At 23.2% G+C, this 22,402-nt stretch overlaps 6 protein-coding genes across 6 annotated transcripts; 5 read left to right on the top strand and 1 right to left on the bottom strand. All coding sequences in view use genetic code 6, as the record gives it.

Annotated features, from left to right (window-relative positions):
• Nucleotides 1–61: 61 nt before the first annotated feature.
• On the top strand, nucleotides 62–367 carry TTHERM_00189490 (hypothetical protein; the record flags this gene model as incomplete). The annotated part of the gene is made up of 1 exon (XM_001016625.2): nucleotides 62–367. The coding sequence occupies one exon, from the start codon at nucleotides 62–64 to the stop codon at nucleotides 365–367; it is 306 nt and encodes a 101-aa protein (XP_001016625.2).
• A 1,975-nt stretch (nucleotides 368–2,342) lies between these two features.
• TTHERM_00189480 (hypothetical protein) lies at nucleotides 2,343–3,815 on the bottom strand (the record flags this gene model as incomplete). The annotated part of the gene is made up of 1 exon (XM_001016624.1): nucleotides 2,343–3,815. The coding sequence occupies one exon, from the start codon at nucleotides 3,813–3,815 to the stop codon at nucleotides 2,343–2,345; it is 1,473 nt and encodes a 490-aa protein (XP_001016624.1).
• Nucleotides 3,816–6,096: 2,281 nt separating this feature from the next.
• Nucleotides 6,097–7,158, top strand: TTHERM_00189479 (zinc-binding alcohol dehydrogenase family protein; the record flags this gene model as incomplete). Its single annotated transcript, XM_001470766.1, has 1 exon — nucleotides 6,097–7,158. The coding sequence occupies one exon, from the start codon at nucleotides 6,097–6,099 to the stop codon at nucleotides 7,156–7,158; it is 1,062 nt and encodes a 353-aa protein (XP_001470816.1).
• Nucleotides 7,159–7,933: 775 nt separating this feature from the next.
• On the top strand, nucleotides 7,934–15,301 carry TTHERM_00189470 (zinc-binding dehydrogenase family oxidoreductase; the record flags this gene model as incomplete). Its single annotated transcript, XM_001016623.3, has 9 exons — nucleotides 7,934–8,039; nucleotides 8,138–8,262; nucleotides 8,341–8,487; nucleotides 8,549–13,621; nucleotides 13,677–13,861; nucleotides 13,921–14,311; nucleotides 14,371–14,706; nucleotides 14,820–15,047; nucleotides 15,116–15,301. The coding sequence occupies 9 exons, from the start codon at nucleotides 7,934–7,936 to the stop codon at nucleotides 15,299–15,301; spliced, it is 6,777 nt and encodes a 2,258-aa protein (XP_001016623.3).
• Nucleotides 15,302–16,323: 1,022 nt separating this feature from the next.
• Nucleotides 16,324–19,181, top strand: TTHERM_00189460 (dual-specificity kinase domain protein; the record flags this gene model as incomplete). Its single annotated transcript, XM_001016622.2, has 3 exons — nucleotides 16,324–16,663; nucleotides 17,334–17,731; nucleotides 18,102–19,181. The coding sequence occupies 3 exons, from the start codon at nucleotides 16,324–16,326 to the stop codon at nucleotides 19,179–19,181; spliced, it is 1,818 nt and encodes a 605-aa protein (XP_001016622.2).
• Nucleotides 19,182–20,591: 1,410 nt separating this feature from the next.
• Nucleotides 20,592–22,245, top strand: TTHERM_00189450 (alpha/beta fold hydrolase; the record flags this gene model as incomplete). The annotated part of the gene is made up of 8 exons (XM_001016621.3): nucleotides 20,592–20,896; nucleotides 21,003–21,040; nucleotides 21,094–21,323; nucleotides 21,419–21,519; nucleotides 21,572–21,721; nucleotides 21,792–21,969; nucleotides 22,035–22,099; nucleotides 22,158–22,245. The coding sequence occupies 8 exons, from the start codon at nucleotides 20,592–20,594 to the stop codon at nucleotides 22,243–22,245; spliced, it is 1,155 nt and encodes a 384-aa protein (XP_001016621.2).
• Between the last annotated feature and the right edge of the window lie 157 nt (nucleotides 22,246–22,402).

Raw genomic sequence — 22,402 nt, 5'->3', positions numbered from 1 at the left:
TATCAAAAAGTTATCAATATAATTTATATATCAAAATTTTTGATTATTAACGTTTAACATAATGAGACTCAAAAACAAATTATATTTAAAGATTAGAAGATTACCAAACCAATAATTTCAAGAAGTGCTTGAGAAGTTAAACTCTAAGAATAAGAAATAAAAACCTAAAAAAGATAATCTGAATAATAGATAAGACTAAGAGAATTATACACTAAGCAAAGTGAGTTAGACACTAAATAAGGTGAATCAGACACTAGACTAGGTGAATTAGACACTAAACCAGGTAAATTAGTAATAAACTTAGATAAATGAGATCAAGGAAAAATTAGAATAAAATGAATGTAATTGCAATTGCTATATATTTTGAATAGTGTAATTTAACATAAATTGAATTTAAATTTTAGTTTGTTTAGTTAGACCTTAATGTTTTGTATGCTTCTTCTATAACTAAAATACAATTTCCATATTTTTAATTATATAAATTCAATTTTAAAAGAGCTATTATGTAATTTAAAAGAATTTGAATTGAAAAAACGATAAATGAATAAATAATTTAGTGCTTGTAGAGTATATAAATTTGGAAAAGATAGCTATTTAAACTTTTAATCCATATTTTCAAAATAAAATTTATATATTGGCAAAATCACCTAAGCAATCTATTAAAGACCTTAAAAAAGGAAAAAACAAATTATTTGCTAACTCAAAAAAAAAAAATATATTGATTAATTTTGTAAGAAAAAATTAGGAGTATATATGTCTTTAATTTATTAGTTAACTATTTTTTACTATTCTAAAAACTTTTTCAAATTGAATAATTAATTAATTATTTATTGCCAATGTTAATTTTAGGATTAAAACATCTTAATTAACATATTATCAAAAATTTGTTATATCAATTTGTAAATTAAAATACTTAATTTATATTCATTAATAAAACGAGATTCAAAAATAATTTACATTTTATCTTAAAAACATTGAAATCAAAAAACGGAATAATTTAATGAAGAAGTTGAAATATAAGAGAGATTAAAATTGTTATAAAAGAAACTAGAATCTACATAAGGCCAGCTAAAATATTGAAATTTTCCCTCAAATAAAAAACGTTGATTCTTGAAAAATTTGGGGTAGAGAGGGGGATATTTTTTTATTTAAATATATTTTGATTGAATTGAATTATGAAAAACGAGGTAAAAATAAGTAAATAAATGAATGAATTAGTTAGCATATCTATTTATTATTTCAACACTTCATTTTTTATTAAATATTAAAAAAATTAGTAAATTAAATAAATTTATTTATGCAAGTGTAAATTTTTAAAAAAATTAAAATAAGCTAACTTATTTTTATATCTTAGTAATATGATTTTCTAAGCCTTTAATTTTATTTGTTGTAAAAATTAAAGTTTCATAATTCACTATTAACATTTTTTTATGTGATTTTTTGAATTTCATATATATTTGAGAAATTTAATATAAAAGTTATTGCTTCTTTTATTATTTTTTAACATAAAATTTATTTTAAAATAATTTTTAATTTTAAATAATGCTATTTTAAAAAACCAATTAACAAAAAAATGATATTTATCTTATTTTACAGTATCTTAAAATTAATAAATACTAATATTTCAAAATTCAATTGATTTTAAGTTAATCTTCACATTTTTGTGGTAACCGCTAGGGCTATGAAAGTAAATAAAAGATAAAACTATGATGGCTTTTCATTGATTTGGAAACTAATTTTTTACAGGATTTAAAAATTAAAAATAATCCATAAATTGAATAATTTTATGTTATAAATGAAACAATATTTTCTACTTAATTCTAAGAAGATAAAGAGTAAATAAAATTAATCATCAAAATATTATTGCTTTAATATTTTCAATATAAATATAATCAGATCCATAAAGAAAAGGAAAGTTTTTAATTATTTCTCACTCAATAATTTTTAATAAATGCAGAAAATACAAGTAAGATTTTATAGCTTACTCTTAAACATTAGATAAATAAACAAAATATTTCTATCATTTTAGAAAATTTTATCATCAACTGGTTTTAATATATTTAATAACTTTACACTTGAACACTTTATTTTATTTTCATTATTTTGAAAAATGAGATATAATTTTTAAGTCTTGCAAATTTATGTTTGTTATCATTTAAAATGCAAAAATAATTTATAAAAAAATTAATAGAAAATAATAAAAAATAGGAAAAACAATTATTTTATATAAAACACAGATACATTATAAATCAAATAATTATTCAAAAATTTTTTTTCATTAAGTTTTAGTTAAAAAAAGTAAAAATATTTGCAATTAAAAAACAAATTTATATTTTTATTTTTCATTCAAATATTTTTTTTAGTTAAAAAATATTAGTTGCATCTTTTTGTACACTTTCATCTTTTTTGGTGGATAGAAGCTGAAGTTTATTTGCTTTTTTTTCAGATATTAATTGTTTTTCCTTCTCAATTTTATCTATTTTTTCTTACTATTCTTTTAAAATGTCTATTCCGAAAGTATTTTTCAATTCTAAAAGCAGATTCTCTTGATTAATTATTTGCTCTTTTTGCAAAATATATTTAAATGAAATAAAATATTCTTAGAACCTTAATAAATCAACTTATCCTCCCACCAAGTAAAACTAAATAACTTATTTTACCATTTTATAATATAATTCTAAGCTACCATACATAAAAAATTTCTCTTTTACTTTTTCAATGTATTTCAATAAGTTTTCTTCTGCATACTAAACTTTTTTAAGATTAAATTCTTAATTTTTATTCTTTTTGAAAGTGCATGGCATTAGCCTAATAATGGCTTTGAATAAAGAATATTCAAAGGTTTTAATTTTTTCCATTAAAACAACTGTCTTTTTTTATTCCTTATCTGTAATGCAGTAATATAATACTTCTCCTTCTCCATAATTTTCAAAAGATCCTGTTGCTATTTCTTACCTAATTCTATTAACTTAATTTTATAACTCTTCATAAGAAGCTATTTCTCCAGTCTATTAAATTTTGACAGTATTCAATCCAAAATCATTTAAAATTTAAGCTGATTCAATTGGAGTATAGCAAATTTGATCACTAAAATTATCAACAATAGATAAGAAAACCAGTTATTCTTCTTTGTAAGTAACATATTATTTTAAATGTTTGTTAGCACCACATATTTCACCAATCAAAGTTTTATTGGAACAAAATTCTTGTAAAATAGCTAATTTCTCTTTGGGCAAAGTATCAATAAATTTGAACCAAAGCTTAGCCATTTCAACAATGACTGGTTATAGCTTATCCAGATATTTTTTGCTTAAGTTTTTGATAAGGTAAGCTTCATTTTTAGAACAGATAACCCAACAATTTAATTTAGCACACCATGAAATTTATACATTAGATCCATCCTCTTTATTTGTTCTCTGTAAATTAATTGACTAAAATTTTTCTAAAAGCGAGGTTTTTCTATTAAATTAGTCCAGATCGAATACATCACATACTTTCTATGGAATGCTGCTCTAATAACAAAATTTTTAATAGCCTTTTCTTAGAAGATAAACATTTTTATCTTTTGGATATCTAATAAATGTGCATCCTCTTCTCACATAGGTAAGAAATTGATCTGACTCTAAGAATTATTTGCTCTCCTCTTCATCATCTTCTAACTCTTTGACAGAGAAATCAATTAAAAAAGCTGTTTCTAGATCAACTTAAACAACTTTTTCTTTCTAATTCAATCCTTTTAATGATGTCAAGTATTCAAATACCCTATTAGAATATAAGGCATTCTCTTCAGTAATTATTTCTTCGACTTTTTGCATATTTTATTTACTTATTTAATTTATCTCATTTATAATGAATTTAATTTATTATATTTCGTTAGATGTATTTTAATCCTTTTTAAAGTATAACAGGTAGACATCATAGCTAATATAAAGTGTCTAATTATCATAATTTTTATGGTCAGTTTACTTAATTTATTAAAACATAAACAAAATATTTTTGTTCGTTGAGAAAATAAAAAAATTTAATTAAATTTTACTATAATTAGTAAAAAACTTATTTTGCTTGATCAGAAGATTTATAAAATTTTTAAATAAGCTGATAAGGCTTTTATCAGAAAAATTAGAAAAAATTCTTGCATATTTGAATCATTTAAGTTTTTAAAAATTTCATTTTTTAAAAGTGAATCTGTAGTAATTGTCTAAAATAAAAGGCTACTTTTGAGCTTTATTTATTTTTAATCATTTCATTTTTCAAATGTGTGTGGTATTCTAATAGAGCAATATTTTACTTTTTACTAAAGATTAAATTTTATAAGTAAATTGATATAATTATTATTCCCTAATTATTTAATATCTACATTAGCATGTATAATATTGATTGTTTAATTAATAAATCCTATTATTGAATAATGATCAAAAAAATGAAAAGAATAAACATATAATTTTGTGAGCAAAAGATAAAAGAATGCTTCTATAAAATAATTTATAAAACTTAAACTTTTTTATATAATAACATTCAAATTATTATATCAATAAAGTAAAAATAAAGCCAAAAGATAATTTGAAATACTATGATGTATTAATATTTAAGTGAAGAAAAGTAAAAAAATAATTAAAATTTTTTGATACCTTAACATAAAATTTAGCAAATCTTATTAATGAAATATGTCTAATATTATTTTATATTTTAAGTCTTAAGAAGATAAAAATAATTAATTTTCAAAAAAAAGATAAAATGCAAAATATGAAAGTAATTGAAGAAAGTTAATAAAATTTAGTATTTAATTTTATTTTAAATTGAAACAAGCAAAAGAAATTATTTTAAAATGATTATTTATTTCATGTTGAAAATATTATTTAAAATACTTAGTTTAAATTTAATAAAAAGATAAATCTTTAAGATATTTCTATGTATTCTTTTTATCAATTAAAAATAATTATTTATTAATTCATCAATCATATGAATACTAATAAAAAATATACACAAAAAATTAACAAAAGATAAAAATAATATTATTTATTTTTTTTAAATTTTAATTTATGTGATTGGATTGCTTGTAAATAATTGAACTAATTTTTATTTAGTAATTTATTAATAATTTATTTTAAATATAAAGATGGATATATTTAGATTTGTTCTTATAGAGTTCTTTATGCTAAGATGAAAATTTTATTTAAGAGATTTATAATGTAGTGAAATTTTATCACTGGAATCAGCATATTAGACTCATTTTATATTGATCTTTTTTTAAATTATTTATATCATACATACCTTTAAATATCCATATAAATATACTCATTTATCAGTATATTCTAAATCATATATTTTAAGAAAATTAAAAAGTCTGAAAATGTAGCCCTCCAAGGGAAATACTTGGAAGGCGAAAAAATTGTAAGGTAGAGAGGTTTTTTCTACCTACTGATCTAAAAATGCTCCGATTGTATATTCTCTTCTAATATGCTGATTTTGTGCCAGTGATAAAATTTCACTACAGTATGAAATCTTTTTTTATTTTTCTAGGACAATTTTGAATTAATGGCTTTAATTTTTTTACTTACATTAATAAAATAAAAAATAACATAGTAATTACATTTAGAAGATCAAGAGAAAAATTACAGAAACTTTCAGAAATTAAAAAATTAATTTTCTTTGAAAAACTTATGTTGTTTTTTTAGAAGAATATTCATTTCATCATCTGAATTTAAGATCGGGCTTTATAGTAGCTTTTTCTCATCGATTTAATATTTATAAAATTTATTAATTTTCAAAAAAAATAAAATTATTTATTTAAATTTATTAAATAAATAATACAAATTTAAATTTTCATAAGTTGATTTTCATTCATATAGATAAAATTCTTACACTTAAAAATTGAAAAAATTATATGGGTTTACATTTATTGAATTTTAAGAGAACAAACATAGAAAATTTAAGGAATAAATTGATTTAATTTATAAATAAAGTAAGAAAGAATCTAAGAGAATACTATTTATGTTAAAATCAATTAAATTAATTTAAATACACTCAATTAAAAATTATATAAATATTTTTTAAATTAAATAATAAAAATAAAATAAATTAAATAAAAATACTTTAATGTCTTAAATTCTTCCATAAACTATAAAGGCTATTGGATTAACTGATCCTAAAGGAGATTTATAATTGATATAAATTCCTATAAAGACTTTGGGACCTCAGGATATACTTATTAGAGTTGAGGCTATAAGTATAAATCCTTTAGATTATAAGTGGGCATAGCATATGAGAACTCAAAACATTTCTGAAAGCAGCCCTGCTATTTTTGGCTATGACGCTAGTGGTGTAGTTGTGCAAACAGGAAGTGACTGCAGGCTTTTTAAGGTTGGAGATCAAGTCATTTATTCTGGTGATTTTACAAAGTTAGGTTCTAATTCAAATTATCAGATTGTTGATGAAAGACTGGCTGGTAAAAAACCTTAGAAGCTGACTCATCCTGAAGCAGCTGCTATACCTTTAGTAGCTCTTACTGCTTATGAAGCATTAGTAGAAGAGTTGGGTATTTTGGAAATAAACAAAATTCAAAACTAAAGCAAAAAAATATTGATAGTTGGAGGTGCTGGTGGTGTTGGCAGCATTGCTATTTAAATTGCTAAAAAAATTTTAGGACTTACTGTAATTACTACTGCTTCAAGAGTTGAAACTATCAATTTTTGTAAGAAAATGGGAGCTGACTATGTGATTAATCATCAAAACGCTCTTGCAGAAGAGCTTAAAAAAATTAATATTGAGAGCCTAGACTATATTTTCAATACAGTTGATATGACTCAATAATATTTTAACTAGTTTACCCCTTTAATTAAACCATTTGGTCATATTGTCGGTATTGTTGGCTTTGAATAGCCTCTTAATATACAAGGATTATTTTTAAAGAGAGCTAGGCTAAGCGTAGAATGTATATTTACCCGTGCAATATTTTAGGTAGAACCTGAAAGGTAAAACTAAATACTAAATAAAATTGGTGACCTTTATGATAGTGGTATTTTTATTTCAACCGTTTAGATTGAAAAACCATTTAACTTAGAAAATTTACTTGAAGCTCACGCTTTTAGTGAATCTGGTAAAACAATAGGCAAGGTAGTTTTAAGCAATGTTTAGGATTTCTTTGAGAGAGCTAATTGATTTAAAAAAAAATACTGAATAATTAATTTACAAAAATAGTTTCACAAGTTTAGAAATCTTTATTGTTTTTTTATATTTTTTTCTGATTAAATTTGTTAAATTTTTTTATTTGAAATTTTTTGTAAAAAAAATTATTATTTTTCAATGATTAAAAGCTTTTTTAGATTAAATTTAATCATCTATTAATTTTTATTTAAAATTATGTTTTTTTAATGAATATTGCAAAAATTGAATAGAAATTAGAATATTAATTAATTAAATTAAAAAACGACAAAAGCTAATTTCATTAACTTATTATTTTATTTTATTTAATTTTAATTTTGTATTTTGATTGTTTTTGATTAGAGTCAATCAATTTGAAAGGGTTTATTTTTTGAATTTTACAAATATTTCCAAATTCGTGTTTAAATTTTTTTTAAAAATTGTTTAAAAATAATATGAAAATTTAAATCAATCTAAATAGACAAAATATGCAAGAATTGTTGTAGAGGCATACAGGACTATCTACATATGGTTTTAAGTAAGATGATTATAAATATAATTACTATATGCTCTTTATTTACTTTATAAATATCTATTATATTGATCAAATAAACTTATTAAAAATTTTTGCTGGTCATAATAAAAATTATCTTTTTTCGATTTAAACTTTTTTTATCACTTATATTTAATATATCAATCAAGCTATTTATATTGGCAGTGATATTTGTAAAAGGGTAGCACTCAAATAAAATAGAAAATAATATTTTAAGAGATTTAAAACAAACAAGTAGACATGAGAAAGAAACCAACAGACGATGAAGTAAAAGCTATTTCAGTCAACACAGAAAGGGAACTTTAGCAGTATTTTGACTCATTTTAGAAAACGTTGTTAGACACCAGTAAGTTCATCAATAGCTTTTACATGTTTCATATTTAAAAGACATTTTGTTGTTTTATGCAATTTAAAGCTATTAATTCAAATGAAATTTTAAAATAGGTGCTGATTGGAATAAGCGTTTGATGAGTTTAAAATAATTTTAAGGATTAATCCTAGGTGAATGCTACCATATGAGCAGCTTTGATTAGCATTTAACAAACTTAATACCAAACATGATTGCATAGGTAATAATTAAAATATAAAATAGTTGCTAAACACTTTATTCAACAGCAATTTATCTCTAAATATGTTTAAAATAATAGGTTAATGATCTGAGATCTGCAATTTAAAAAGAAGCATGTAAAAGCTTAGTTTTGGCAAGTGAAAAAATGGGATCTAAATTTGAGAACGCAGCAGTTCAGCTATTTAAATGGGATGGAATGCTGCATTTACTTGGTAATGGAAAGAAGGTATGTTTGAATTAATACATTTTAGGAAAGTTACAAAAGGTAATGTTAATATAAAATAAAGATTCTTGCTGATACAGCTCATGAATGTTTAGAAAAAATTATTACTAATGTGCCTTCTTCTTAGTACTTTAGTGTAATAAATGATGAAATAAATAGTAAAAACAACAATGTTAGAATAAAACTCACCGGATATTTAAACTAAATGCTGAGGTAATACGAAAACAAATACAAAGAAAAAAATTTAAATATAATAGAGGGATTGATTATAAAAACATGCAAAGATGCTTCTTCAGAAGTAAGAGCTAATTCTAGATAAGCATATAATTCTTTGACAATAGAATATCCCGAGCTTTCTGATATCATATACTAATAATTTGACAATACAACAAAGAAATTACTATCATAAAACACAAGCAATATCCCAGAAGCGGATTCAAGTGCAATAAGTGGAACTAGCTCAATAAAAAAAGTATCTTCATCTAAAAGAAGTCTCTCGTACATCAATCAGAGTAGTGCTAAAAGCATAAGATCTAATTCAAGTATCGCTAATGAAGAAAAAACTGAAAAACAGGAGAAAAGAAACTAAACTCCTGCATAAACTAATATAACAAAATCTGCAAATAGCAAAAATGTTCGAATTGTTGATAACAGAGTTTCAAACAGTGTAGGAGGCGTTAAGAGAACGGTTTCTGTTATAAATCCTGCTCCAGCTCCTAAAACAGGTTATTCAAAGGTTGCAGTAAAATCAGCTTAATCATCTCCTGGAACTTCTTTGTCTAGGCCATAAACAAATTAAAAAGCATCGAATTAGAATACTCAAACTACAGATGAAAAGAGCAGTTTTTTTAAGAAAACTAGCTAGAAATTGCATTAAAATAGAATGAATGATATTAAAGTTAATGATTTTAGTATTGATGAAAACTAGGAATATAATCTTGAAAGTGTTAAGAGCTAGAATAACATTGATAAAATTAATTTCTTTAAAAACGATAGTCTTGGCGATTAAAATAATTAATCTTCTATTATTTAGAATACTCCAGCAGCAGCTGCGCCCACAACTTTGATTAGCAATTAATTAAGCTTGCATTTGCCTATTAGCAATAATTCTTCATTAAGTAGCTAGATCTTTAAGAATAATATTTTAGCTACTGAAAATAATATTATAAATTAGGATTCTTTATTTAAAAAAGTTTAAGAAGATGACTTGTTATTAGTTACCAAAGAAAGTAGTGACGAAGACGATTCAAAAAAACTCAAAACTAAAAATTCATAAAATGAAAAATAAGAAGGCACTGCATCACCTTCTAAATTAGCTTAAATAAATAAATTTCACTCCGAAGAATTGAGTTTTTAAGGTGACTTCAAACCGTAAAGTGGAATGAAGTAATCAACAGCTCATGAAAATAATTTCTTAGATAGCAATTATTCAAAAGAAACACCCACTATTAAGCCTTCTTAGTAATCTCCAAAATATGATTTTTTCACAAATTAAAATGCTGTAGTCGAATTTGATCTCCATCACGAGGACCTCTTACTCGATGAACTTAATGAATTAAATGAAAATTCGTTAGAAAACCCTAAATTTCTAAGTTAGAATTTTCTTTAAGACGATGATTATAGTTCTTCATAAATTCAATAGGAGATAAGAATGTTGACTTATGATCACAATAATTAAGAAATAACTCCAATCAACAGCTAACACCTAGAAAATTAACAATTTTCTTATTTTAATAAAAATAATTCGACGAATTTTGCTAATTCGTAATTGAATTAATTTGGATCAAATTAAACATCTAACAATATGATCCATCCCTTGCTAAACTTAGATAAAATAAGTAATAGTAACACATCTTAAAATATAATGAATCCTGGTACTGGAAGAAACTCTGGTTCGCCTGTTTTAGTTTTAAGTTCACGTGAAAAATCAATCAGCTAAACTTATGAAGGAGCAGAAGTGTAGGTATAAAAAGATTCGAATCTAAAAAGTTTAGCACAATCAATAAAACTAGGAGCATAATAAAGAGCCCAATTAGTATCAGAAGATAATAAAGAAAAGATTACAATTTAGTTTGACTCTCAAAGTAATTAGCTTTAAAAATCGAACTCTAAAACTTAATAAGAAGCAGAAGAAATTACAAAAGAACAAGATTTAGAAAGGGAATTGAAAGAATTAACAGAAAAATAGAAATAAAGATTTTCAGTTAGTGAATCAAAAAATAATAATCAAGAGAAGAATTTAAATAAATAAAAATAGGAAATGTCAGAAAAGAAAGAAAAATAAGAAAAGCTACCTGTTTAATAAGCAATCGATAACGATAAAAATAAAAGTTTAGTCTAGAGATCTGCTGTGAGATCGCTAACCTCTTCAGTTAATAAAAATAAAATAAACTCCCTTAGCTTAAAAAAAGAAGAATAATCACCTTAAAAAAGTAAGCTATTAGATTCAAGAAAAAAGAATGATACTCCCTAAACAGCTACTTAAACAACTAAACAGAAAACTCTATCTCTGAGCTTAAAATAGACAGCTTAAAAGCAAACAAATGCAAAAACAAACATAAGTTTAGCTTAATCAGAAGCAAATACCTCTAAAGTTAATAATTCTAACAAGTAATCTCAGAGTAGCATAAAAGTACCAGCCAATCTTAAAAAGCCTAAACTTAACGAAGAAGTAAAAATAAATGAAAAAAATGTAAAGAACAAAATGGAAAGTCCTTTAAAAATAAATAAAAGTAAGGAAGAGTAATTTAATAGTGAAGAAAAAAAAGCTAGTTAAATAAATACAAATACTCCTAATAAAATTAGCTAAGCTATAAACATAGTTGAAAATCCTTCAATGTCTCATTCAAATTCTATTGTTACTCATCCAGATAACATCTCAACAGATAAAAAAATAACTAAATAATCTTCTAATTTAGTAATAACAAATATTAATTCAAATTTATCTCAAGATTAAGATGAATAAGGTCCTGGTTAGTTAACATCAAAAAGTACGAAATCTCATTTTATTTTGTAGCAATACAAAACAGTGGAAAGTTAAAACACAATGATGTCATCAAAATCACAAAATGACGATAATAAGATACAAACTTTTTATTCCTCAAACCAAGATGGCTCTACATCTAGCAAAAAAAGTAATTAAAATATGAAATTCCATTAAATAACTTAAGAAAGTAGCTAAAGTCCTAAACCTACAATAGTCTAATAAAGAAGTAAAGAAAATAGCGAAAAGGTAAAAAGCAGCATAGAAAAAAGTTCGCCAAGTGAAAGATAAAACAACAATCCGATGTATTAAAATATGAAAAAGTAAGAGTAAATTAAATAAGATTAAATTTAACAAAAATAAGTATAAAGCTCGTTAAGAGATCAACATAATTAAGAGTAAAATAAGCAATTTTAATAAAATATAAATTTAAATAATAAAAATTAAGAAAATTTAGATTCTTAAATCGATAAAAATAAACAAATTATTCCTATTTCAAATCAAAATATTTATAATTAAGTATATCAAAATAATAATAACCAATAATAAAATTTTACTGCAAGCAATTAACCTGTTAGCGATCAAACAAATAATTTATTTAGCAAAGAGTAAAACTTAGCTGATTTATAAACTAATCAAAATTCAGAAAGTTTAAAATATATTACAGATTAATAAAATAAATTAATTTAATTATAGTAGCAATAGCTACAGTAGCAACAAAACTAACTCCTTCAATTACAATAACAGCAGCAATAAATATAATTATAATAACAATAGTATTAACAATAAATTTAATAACAATTTCAATAATAATCATAATAATAACAATAGTAGCTTCAATAGCAACCATAAAATATATAATAGCCTCAATTTAACAATTAATAATAAAATGAAAATGCTTTTATTAATTAGCAAATCATTCAGAGTGAACAATAATAAAATAATATCAATAAATAATTTAATTAATATCCATCGGTAAATAATTTTGAGAGCTACTTACCTATCGCTTCTTATTCTAATATAAACTAAATCCAATAAACAAATTAAACAGACTATGCCAATAATAATTACAGCAACTATATCAATAGGTAGTTGAGCCCCTAATCGATCCATAGTGGGTTATTTTTAGCAAATTAGCAAAACCCTTATTTTACTGCTAATATGTTAACAAATCATGCTCACAAAAATAGCAATGAATTACCTCAATATAACACTTAAACATTTAATAACAGTTTAAACAATACAAGAAATAAAAATTGGCAAGATAGTAATCATGAGAGAGTTAATTCTGACTAATTTTATTAAAGTTAAAATGAAAAAGAAGAATTCTACTAAAGATAAAATTATTTTATTTAGTAATAACTTATATAATAATAGGCTCAATTAAAATAATATTATTAAGAAATGTTAGCCACATAATATGAAAAATTAGCTAAGGGATTTTAAGAACAATTCGAGAAATCAATAAACTTAATTTAAGAGAAAATTTCATCTGCATAACCAGCTTAGCAATAAGAATCTCATAATGAAGATAATGAGAATAAAAAGAAATCGAAAAAAAATTAAGGCAAAACAAAGAGCATCAAAAGCAAGATGAATAATTAAAATTAAGAAGTTTTTTCGGATAGTGAAAATAGCGAAAACAACAATTCCTCATCTAGTTTTAACATGAATAAATTTTTAGGATCATTCAATAACAGAAACAAATCATAGCAAATACCTTCTAATAGCTGCAACTCTTCAAAAAATTAATTTAATTATAGATAAAATTGGCATCAGGCAACTAAATCAAATCCTGTTTATAGCTAAAATAGGTTAGTGTCTAATGATTAATTAAAAAGCGAGAATTTTTAGATAGAAGAACTAGATGTTAATATGAATTCACAATAAATAATTAAAGTTGAAATTAAAAAACTTAAATCTCACAACTGGGCAACGAAGCTAGAATGTATCAGAAGAATTAATAAAGCACTTGAGCAGTATGAATAAATTGATGATTTGCAGGTTATTAAGAATTTGATTGAAATAACTCTTCAGCAGTTATCAAGTGAATCAAATCATTAGATTATCGAATAGTTACTTGCTTGTACTTCGCTCTTAATATAATTCTATTCAGATCATTACTAAAATTACCTTGATACAGCAATGAGATTAGTAAATTATTTAATACATTTAAAAAATATTTAATTTATTTAATTTAAAAATGAAGTTTATTAAGGCTTAATAAAGCAAAAAGCAGTCAGTTTCTGTTTAGGCAGAGTAGATCATCAAATTAATTACAGATTCGTACAGTATCAACGATTATTTAGATATTCTTTTAAGTTTGGCTATTACTGAAAAAGTAATCGAAAATAAGCTGTCCATAATTTAAATTATGTTTCCAGTATTAAGGAGGTAGCATAAGATTAAAAAAATAAATATGAAAAATCTAAATATTTTTCCAATTAAAATAGGAATTAAATCCAACTGCATGAAACAAATTTAATTTAACAGATTTGTTTAGGAATGAGTACTCTTATCTTACAAAATTAAGAAATTAAGTAAATTTAGATGAGTTGCTTTGCTATATTGAATTACACTTTGGAATTCGGAAGAGATATTTGCATCGAAAGTTTAGTAAAATACAACTCTTCAAACGAAGATGATTTAGTTAATTTTCGTTTTCTTGCTTGCATATATTCACCACAACTTGAGTGTGCTATCAGAGAATTTACATAGTTTAATTGCCTTATGCAGTTCAATACTGTAAATCCTCTTCATAATAATAACTTAGTAGCTAAAGCTCACCAAAGATATAGTCCGATAAGAGTGATTCCCACTTCAGAGTCATTATAAATGAAGCCAGTTGTTATTTATTTATTGAAAGAAATATTATTTAATCTTAACTTACTATTTTTATTTAGATGAGAAAACAAGGAATGATAAAGAAATAGATACAAAGATCAAATTTAGAAGAAAATAGTCATTACAGTTAAAGAAATAGAAACAGTTTAGAATAAACAGGATTTTTAATTGACAATTTCACTAGCAACGAAAATATTTTATAAGAAAATGTAAATGAAATCGTTGGTTTAATCACTTAATCTATTCAAGATTTATCTTCAAACTAACAAGACAACCATTATCCTATCTCTATCCTTGGAAAATTATTTTAAAATTAAGTATATTTTCATAACATAACAAAGACTTCTATAAAAAAGATTTTGAATTTGTACTACTTCTATCCCCATAATTAAATGGTATTTATTCTATTTTATTAAAATTATTTTGTTTAATCATTAAAATTTATCAGTTTATTTCCTTTTATTAAATTAAAAGCGATTTTTTATGTTAAAAAATTATTTTATTTTAGGAATTTTTGGAATTAGACGAAATTGTGAATGAGTTGGAGTATGTATAGCCAACAAATAAATTACTTATATAGAGCCTTATAGAAAAAATAGCTGAAAAAACGTAATCGTTTTAACAAGGAGTTGTGAAATCCCACTTTATCAAATTGCTTAACAAATAAATAAAGGATGAGAGGAATTATACAATTATTGTTGAGCATATGGAAATAATAGTAAGAATTTCAAAAAAGGTAAAATTTTGTTATTAATTAAAAAATGTTTGTTATATTTTTTGTATTTTGATTTTTACTAAAATTAGATTTTAGAAAATCAAGATTCTGAAGAAATTTCATCCAATAAATAAACTAGGAAAAGAGCTTTAAAGTGCTTATGCTTACTGTACTTCTGTGACTAAAAAGAAATGAATTAGTTTTGGTAATAGTTTACAGTAGATTAACAAAAGGAAATAGCTTTTAAAATAAAAGAATTAGCTGAAAAAATATGATTTATTTTAAAATAGCTTTTTGAAAAATTAATTTATTCAAATTTTTTGAGTTTTAAAAATATTTTTATTTTTCTTTTATGTTTTAATTGTAAAATATAAATTTTAAGTGTGTGTGTGTTTGACTGAAAATACAACCGAATTCAAATTTTGCTTTTGTAAGGAATTAAAAATGTATTCATTAAGTTTAGATAAAAAGGCTAAATAAATAATTCTTTCAAAATTTTTTTAAGTCAAAATGGGTTTTCTATAAATGGCTTTAAAATCGTTGAGTTTGATAATTTTTATTGATGGTTAAATGTATTTTTGTAATTAACTCTGAATTATGTACACAATATTTAGCGTTTTTTTGAAAATAGATTAAATTTGTGAAAATCAAATATAAATATTTGGTATTTGCTTTTACATATTTGTGTAGCTAGCCAGCTGATTTTAATTTGATTTGAAAGATACTAAAGAAATTCAAGCAAGTAAAAGACAATTATTTGCAAAAAATTTGTGATAAATTTTGCACTTAGTGAAAATAAGTTTTTACAATAAAATTAAAATTTGAAGAAAAGCAAAATAATAATGAGGTTATTAGATTAAGCATATGAATGACCTAAATAAAAAATTATTTACTAACAAAAATAATAGATAGAGAGAAACAAAGGGATTTTTAATGAGCAAAAAACAAATAAACGATACTAAAGCAGCAATCAATCAATGAGTTTGTTTGTTTGTTTATTTTTTTATGTAGATAGGTGGAAAGCAAAACAGAAAATAAATAAGATTGATACATTTAATAATTGATAGCGGCATAATGCCATTGGTATATACATTAAAATAAAAAAAGACATAAACAAGATAGATAGATAAATAAATAGAAAGAGATTTTGAAAGTAAAAAATAGATAATTTTTAATAGAAAGTGATAATTATTAATTAATAAATTGAAAAATATATTGTTAAAACAATAAAAAAGTAGAGTAATAAATAAATAAATAAATCATTAGTTTTTATTTGCAAAAACAAACAAGAAAAGAGATGTCAAATAGTGAAGAAAAAAGTTGGACTAATAAGAAGGTAGATCATTTCGTAGTAGTTAACAACGTGCTCGGTAAGGGAGCCTTCGGTAAGGTGTATAGAGGTTTCTGCGTTGAAGATGAAAATAAATTAGTTGCAGCCAAGGCTATACCTATAAAATCAATTAGCGATTCAGGTAAAATGCTTGAATTGATCAAAAGAGAAATTGCAATTCTTTAAAAAGTTTCATCACCTTTCATTGTAAGCTTGTATGATGTTGCTAGAACTTCAAATAATCTTTACATGTTCTTGGAATACTGTCATGATGGTGATCTTAAAGAGTATCTTAAAAAGAAGGAAGGTACAAAAAGCGATTCTTTTTTTGACTATTTTATTAGCTTGTTTATTTTGTGTTTGTTTGTTTTTCTATATAAATATCAAGCAAACAATCCTTTTCTCTTCTAAATAAAAATTCTTAACTACTGGAAAAAATCCATTTTCCCTTCTCCATTTTATTTACCAGCTAAATCTTAGCTTTCACACATATCTCTCAAATAGATAAGCAGCAAAAAACGCATAAGCTTTGATCAAAATCTTAAGAAAGCTAGATTATCGGTGTATTTTTGTGTTCTCAATAATTAATGCAATAAAGGAAAATCATTCATTTTAGCCAGAAAAGCAAATTCTTAAAAAATAATTCTCCTTTTTTACTTGACCCCGTGTTAGCAGCAAAAAAAAAAGCAAAAAAATAAGCGAAATATTCAGTAAAGCTTAATTGCTTAAGAAGTAAGTAATGTTTTACTTACGGATAGTTGAACAATGACTATGCGAAATAAATAACTTAAAAAAAACCTGAGGGAGAAATTATTAAAAATAGATAAAACTTCTAATTAGATTTATCAGAGCCAGCAAATAAAATTTAACATCAACAAAAGATATAAAAAACAAGCTAATCAAATTTAAATGCATTAATTAATTTACACATAAAATATTAAATAAAACAAACTTATTTACAATTTTTTTCTTCAAAGGCAAGAGACTCAGTGAACCAGAGGCTTTGATTTTCTTCAGACATATAGTTGAAGGTTTCAAGGAGTTATAAAAGCATAAAATCATTCACAGAGATATTAAGCCTGCCAATATCATGCTTAGTAACGGTATTGCTAAAATCTCTGATTTTGGTTTCTCAAGAGTTGTTGAAAAAGACGATCCTGCTTTGCTTTCCAGATTAGGTTCTCCTTTATATATGACTCCTTAAATTCTTGATGGTGTTCCTTTCAATTTCAAATGCGACGTTTGGAGTGTTGGTGTTGTCTTTTTCGAAATGCTTTATGGTACCACTCCTTGGATTGGTGACAGCTAAGTTAAGCTTCTTTAAAATATTAAATCAATTCCTCTCAAGTTCCCAGAAAATCCCATCAGAAGCAAAGTAATTAATTAATTGACTAACTAAATAACTAAATTTTATCCACTATTGTGAATACATAATTGTAATTTAAACTATAAGTTGAAGAAGAAAAAAATAGATTAATATTGTAATAGAAAATTAAATTAGTTAAAAATTAAAAAGTGTAGTAAGATGAGTGCTAATAAAGCTTACAGCAGAGGAAATATTCTAAAATTCTATTTTACAAATTTATTAAAAATTAGTGAAGATTTTTTTAATATTCTATTAATTCTAATTTAAACTAATCACAAAATAAAAGCTGAATTTCTATAAATTTTGACTATCAAAATAGCTCATTATATATTTTATTTAATATTTCAAAAACTAAAATTTTTTTAATTTTGATGAATAGGAAGTTAAGGATTTACTTAGAGGTATGTTGAAAGTCAAAGAAGAAGAAAGAATGAGTTGGGAAGAAATCTTCAACCATCCTCTTATCAAAGACTACACTACCCCTGCTTTAGCTAAAGAACCTGCTCCTAATAAAGACGATTTAGAATAGAGTGTCTCTTTAAATGATAACTATATCAAAAAGAATTTGGTCGCTGGTTATCTTACAAATCCTGACACTGTATAAACTAAAGGTCCTGATGCTATCTAGCAAAATATTTTAAAAAAATAAGAACAATAAACTACAAGCTCTACTCAATAGTCTTCATAAATGACCTCCAAAATGGAGTAAAGCAGTTAAAAAGTTAATGAAATTGTTAATAAGCAAAAGGAAAATGAATAGACAAGAAAGAATATTTTAAAGATCAACGAGTATATTTTGTATGAACGTAATATTGCTTTCTTCTCTAATTTTGTCATTTAGAAATTGATTAAGGCTTACAATGATTCTAAGTTGTAAGTTCCTGCTGATCTCTACTTCCGTATCATTTTCTCTATATGCAAGTATTAAAATATGCAATTAGATAAAATGAACGAATTCTTGAATCAATCTAAGACTGAAGGTTTTAGCGAGCAAGTGTGGTAGAAATACAAAGAATCCACTGAATACCAAACTACTGTCAAGCTTATTAGAGCTGATATCGATCATTCTAAGAATTTCTTTGAAGAACTCTTCAAAAAGACAAAAGATGTTGTTACACATTCATTTAACAAAGAAACCAATAAAGACAAGCAAGAAGTTTTAAACAAATTTTTAGGCATTATTGATAAAACTTTCACTCTTGACAATAAATTCAAAAGCATTTTTAAAGCTACCCTTAATGAAATGATAGAAACATTAAAGCCATAGATAATTAATGGTAAACCTGACAAAGAAATTTTGGTAATTGCTCGTTACTTAATTGTTTGCAATAATCCTTACCTTGAATTCAAGATTTCTTCATTCGATTTTAATAAATTCTATGAAGACATTGAACACATTTCTGAAGAAGAAATTAGAAAGCAAGTTCTTGAAAAGTTTAATTAAAAAGCAAGCAAATGAACAAGCACACAAATCGATTTATTTTAAAATACATACACTAATAAACGAAAAATAAATTCCAACTAATAACATATGTATCTATACAATTTTTAAACAGTTGGTTTGTCATATGCATATATATATTCATTTTTTTAATTTAATTTCAACTGAAATGTAACAAATATTCTCTAATAATACATCCATTAATAAATAAATAAATAAACAAAAAAACAAACAAATACTTCAAAGAATATAAGTATAAATAAATATACATATTTACATATAATATATAAATTTCTTATATTTCAATTTAGTGAGAATAAGCTTTTTAAACTTTTTTTATTAATTTCTCAAGATAATTAATTATCTATTTTAAAAATAATAATTAAACATTACTTTTTTATTTATTTCTTTTATCTTTAACCAATCATAGAACTAGCTTATCTATTAGTTTTTAATATTTTAACTATTAAAAGCAACAGAAAGCATAATTTAGTAATTTAAAGAGATTTAACAAATATTCTCTAATAATACATCAATTAATAAATAAATAAACAAAAAAAACAATTAAACAAATACTTCAAAGAATATAAGTATAAATAAATATACATATTTACATATATAAATTTCTTTTATTTCAATTTAGTGAGAATAAGCTTTTTAAACTTTTTTTATTAATTTCTCAAGATAATTAATTATCTATTTTAAAAATAATAATTAAACATTACTTTTTAATTTATTTCTTTTATCTTTAAACAATCATAAAACTAGCTTATCTATTAGTTTTTAATATTTTAAATTTTAAAAACAACAGAAAAGCAAATTTTAATAATTTAAAGAGATTTCATACATACTTTTTAAATCCATTTATTATACGTTTTTTCTTTCCAATATTGTATCAAAATCACCTTTAGATAATATAATAAAAATTGATTTTAATTAAGTTTGAATCTAAAACAAATTTAAAAAAAAATGAAAATCTAATAAATTTGTTTAAAATTTATATATATTGATGATATATTTTATTTAATAATGTTATATTTTATCTTTTTTTAAATCATATTAAGACCATAATATAAATAGTTGTTTATTACGCTTTAATCACGTTACGTCATTATATTTTATTATAAAATACGCATTTTAGCTAATCGCTCTACAAAATTTTTAATATGAATGAATAAATTAAACAATTAAACATATTTTTTTGTAATCAAATTGAAAAAGTAATTGTTAAACATTTTTGAATACTTATCTCATCATATCTAACATCACTTGTCAATTACAATATAAAAATTTATAGCTAATCTGAATTTCTAAATATAAGTTCATCAAAATCCAATCCATAAATAAATAATTAAATAATTTATAAATTCATTAATTTAAAGAAATCAAATTAATTCCTTTTAATAATATTTTAAAGTTAAGTTGAAAATGGAAGTAAGAGTTATTAAGAATACTAGCTTTCCTGTTGATCTCAATACTGTTTTTAGTGAAGATGATAAATTTTTAGGCACATTTGAATGTAAAGAATATCGTTTAACAAGAAAATTCATTGAAGGAAAGGGAATAGCAATGAGATTATATTACAACCATATGGAGCCTATAGTTAAACCTAAGAAAGCCACGCTAATCATTGTTCACGGATTTGGAGAACATTCAGGCAAATTCTTAGATTTCGGAGAATTCTTTGTTCTATAAGGTTTTGATGTTCACTTCATAGATTTGAGAGGTTTCGGGTAAATTTTTATGGATTTGATTCATAATTTTACACTCTAAGAATAAATATATTAATTTTATTTAAAATGAATGTAATTTTTTTTACAATTTAAAATTATTTTATAGATATTCAGGAGGTGCTAGAGGTGTGTCTGTCATAGAAGGTTGACTTATTTACTTTAAACTAATGAGTATTTATCAATTTTCAATTTAATAGATATGATAGCAGATATTGAAATGTGCATGAGATAAGTTTAGGAAGGATTGCCACTTTTCTTATTTGGCCACAGCTTAGGAGGTTTATTAGTGACATCATTAGGCGCAAGAAATCCTCACATAAAGATAGCTGGTATTATAGCAAATGCACCTCTTTTAGGATTACCTAAGGATAGAAACATAGATATATTTAAAATGTTTACTTTAAAGTTAGTTGGTGATTTTTTAGGAGTAATAAATTATTAATAAATGAAAATGAGATTAATTTTGATATAGATTTTTTCTAAATTTAGTTTATTTATTGTTAATTTTTAATTAAAAATTAGGATATTGTTGCTAATTCTATGATTAATCTTACAGCTTTAACATAGAACGATAGATTTTTAAGAACAGCACTTGAAGATAAGCTTATGATACCATTTTTAGGGTATTCAAATAAATCTATTTTATATTAAATTAATTATTTAAATAAAAAATAGAGCTAAAATGGCAAAAAGTATGCTTTGGGCTATAGAAATGATTCAATAACAGGCCAAAGAATTCAAATTTCCTATTTTTGTAATGCACGGCAACAGTGATTTCGTTACCAACCACTTAGATTCTATTAACTTTTATGAGAACTGCTCAAGGTAAATAATCAATTAATTATTTACACATGTTAAAAAGGTTATTTAAATGTATTTATTGATTTATTAACAGCAATGATAAAAAAATTAAGTTATTTGAGGGTGGTTACCATCAAATGCAGCATGACCATTAAGTAGGTGAAATACAAAAGCTAATCGTTGAATGGATGGATGAAAGAGTTCCTCATTCAGTTAAGTTTGATAAGAACTTTAAGGTGACTTACAAATCTCACTTACAAGATAATTTTGCTGTAAACATTTACATTTAATCGATTTATTTTAAATGACTTAACAAATATTTTATTTTTAAAAACAGAGATCCATTAAAAGAAATATAATGATTGCAGTGGCACTCGTAGTTTATTTAATCCTTTTGAAAAAGTTAATTAAATTCTTTTTTAAATTAAAAATTAATTTTTTAATAAATTTTAAAAATTAGAATTTTATAAAAATTCCCAAGCGCTCCTTTACTTTAAAAAATACTATTTCCTCTATTCTACTCAACTCTAAAAAATTTAAAGTAATGATTAAAGAAAAATACAAGAATCAAAAAATTAATTAAAATAATTTGCAAAAGTAAATATTCAAACACACATACACACAAATAAATACAATTACTTATTAATAAAAAATATTAAATTATATCAATATAAATTCATCTAAAGTTTATATTAGTTTATATTT

The sequence above is a fragment of the Tetrahymena thermophila genome, assembly GCF_000189635.1.
Source record: "Tetrahymena thermophila SB210 genomic scaffold scf_8254638, whole genome shotgun sequence".
NCBI classification, from domain to species: Eukaryota; Ciliophora; class Oligohymenophorea; order Hymenostomatida; family Tetrahymenidae; genus Tetrahymena; species Tetrahymena thermophila.
The sequence above is the reverse complement of the archived record's forward strand: the minus strand, read 5'-3'. Positions and strand labels throughout refer to the sequence as shown.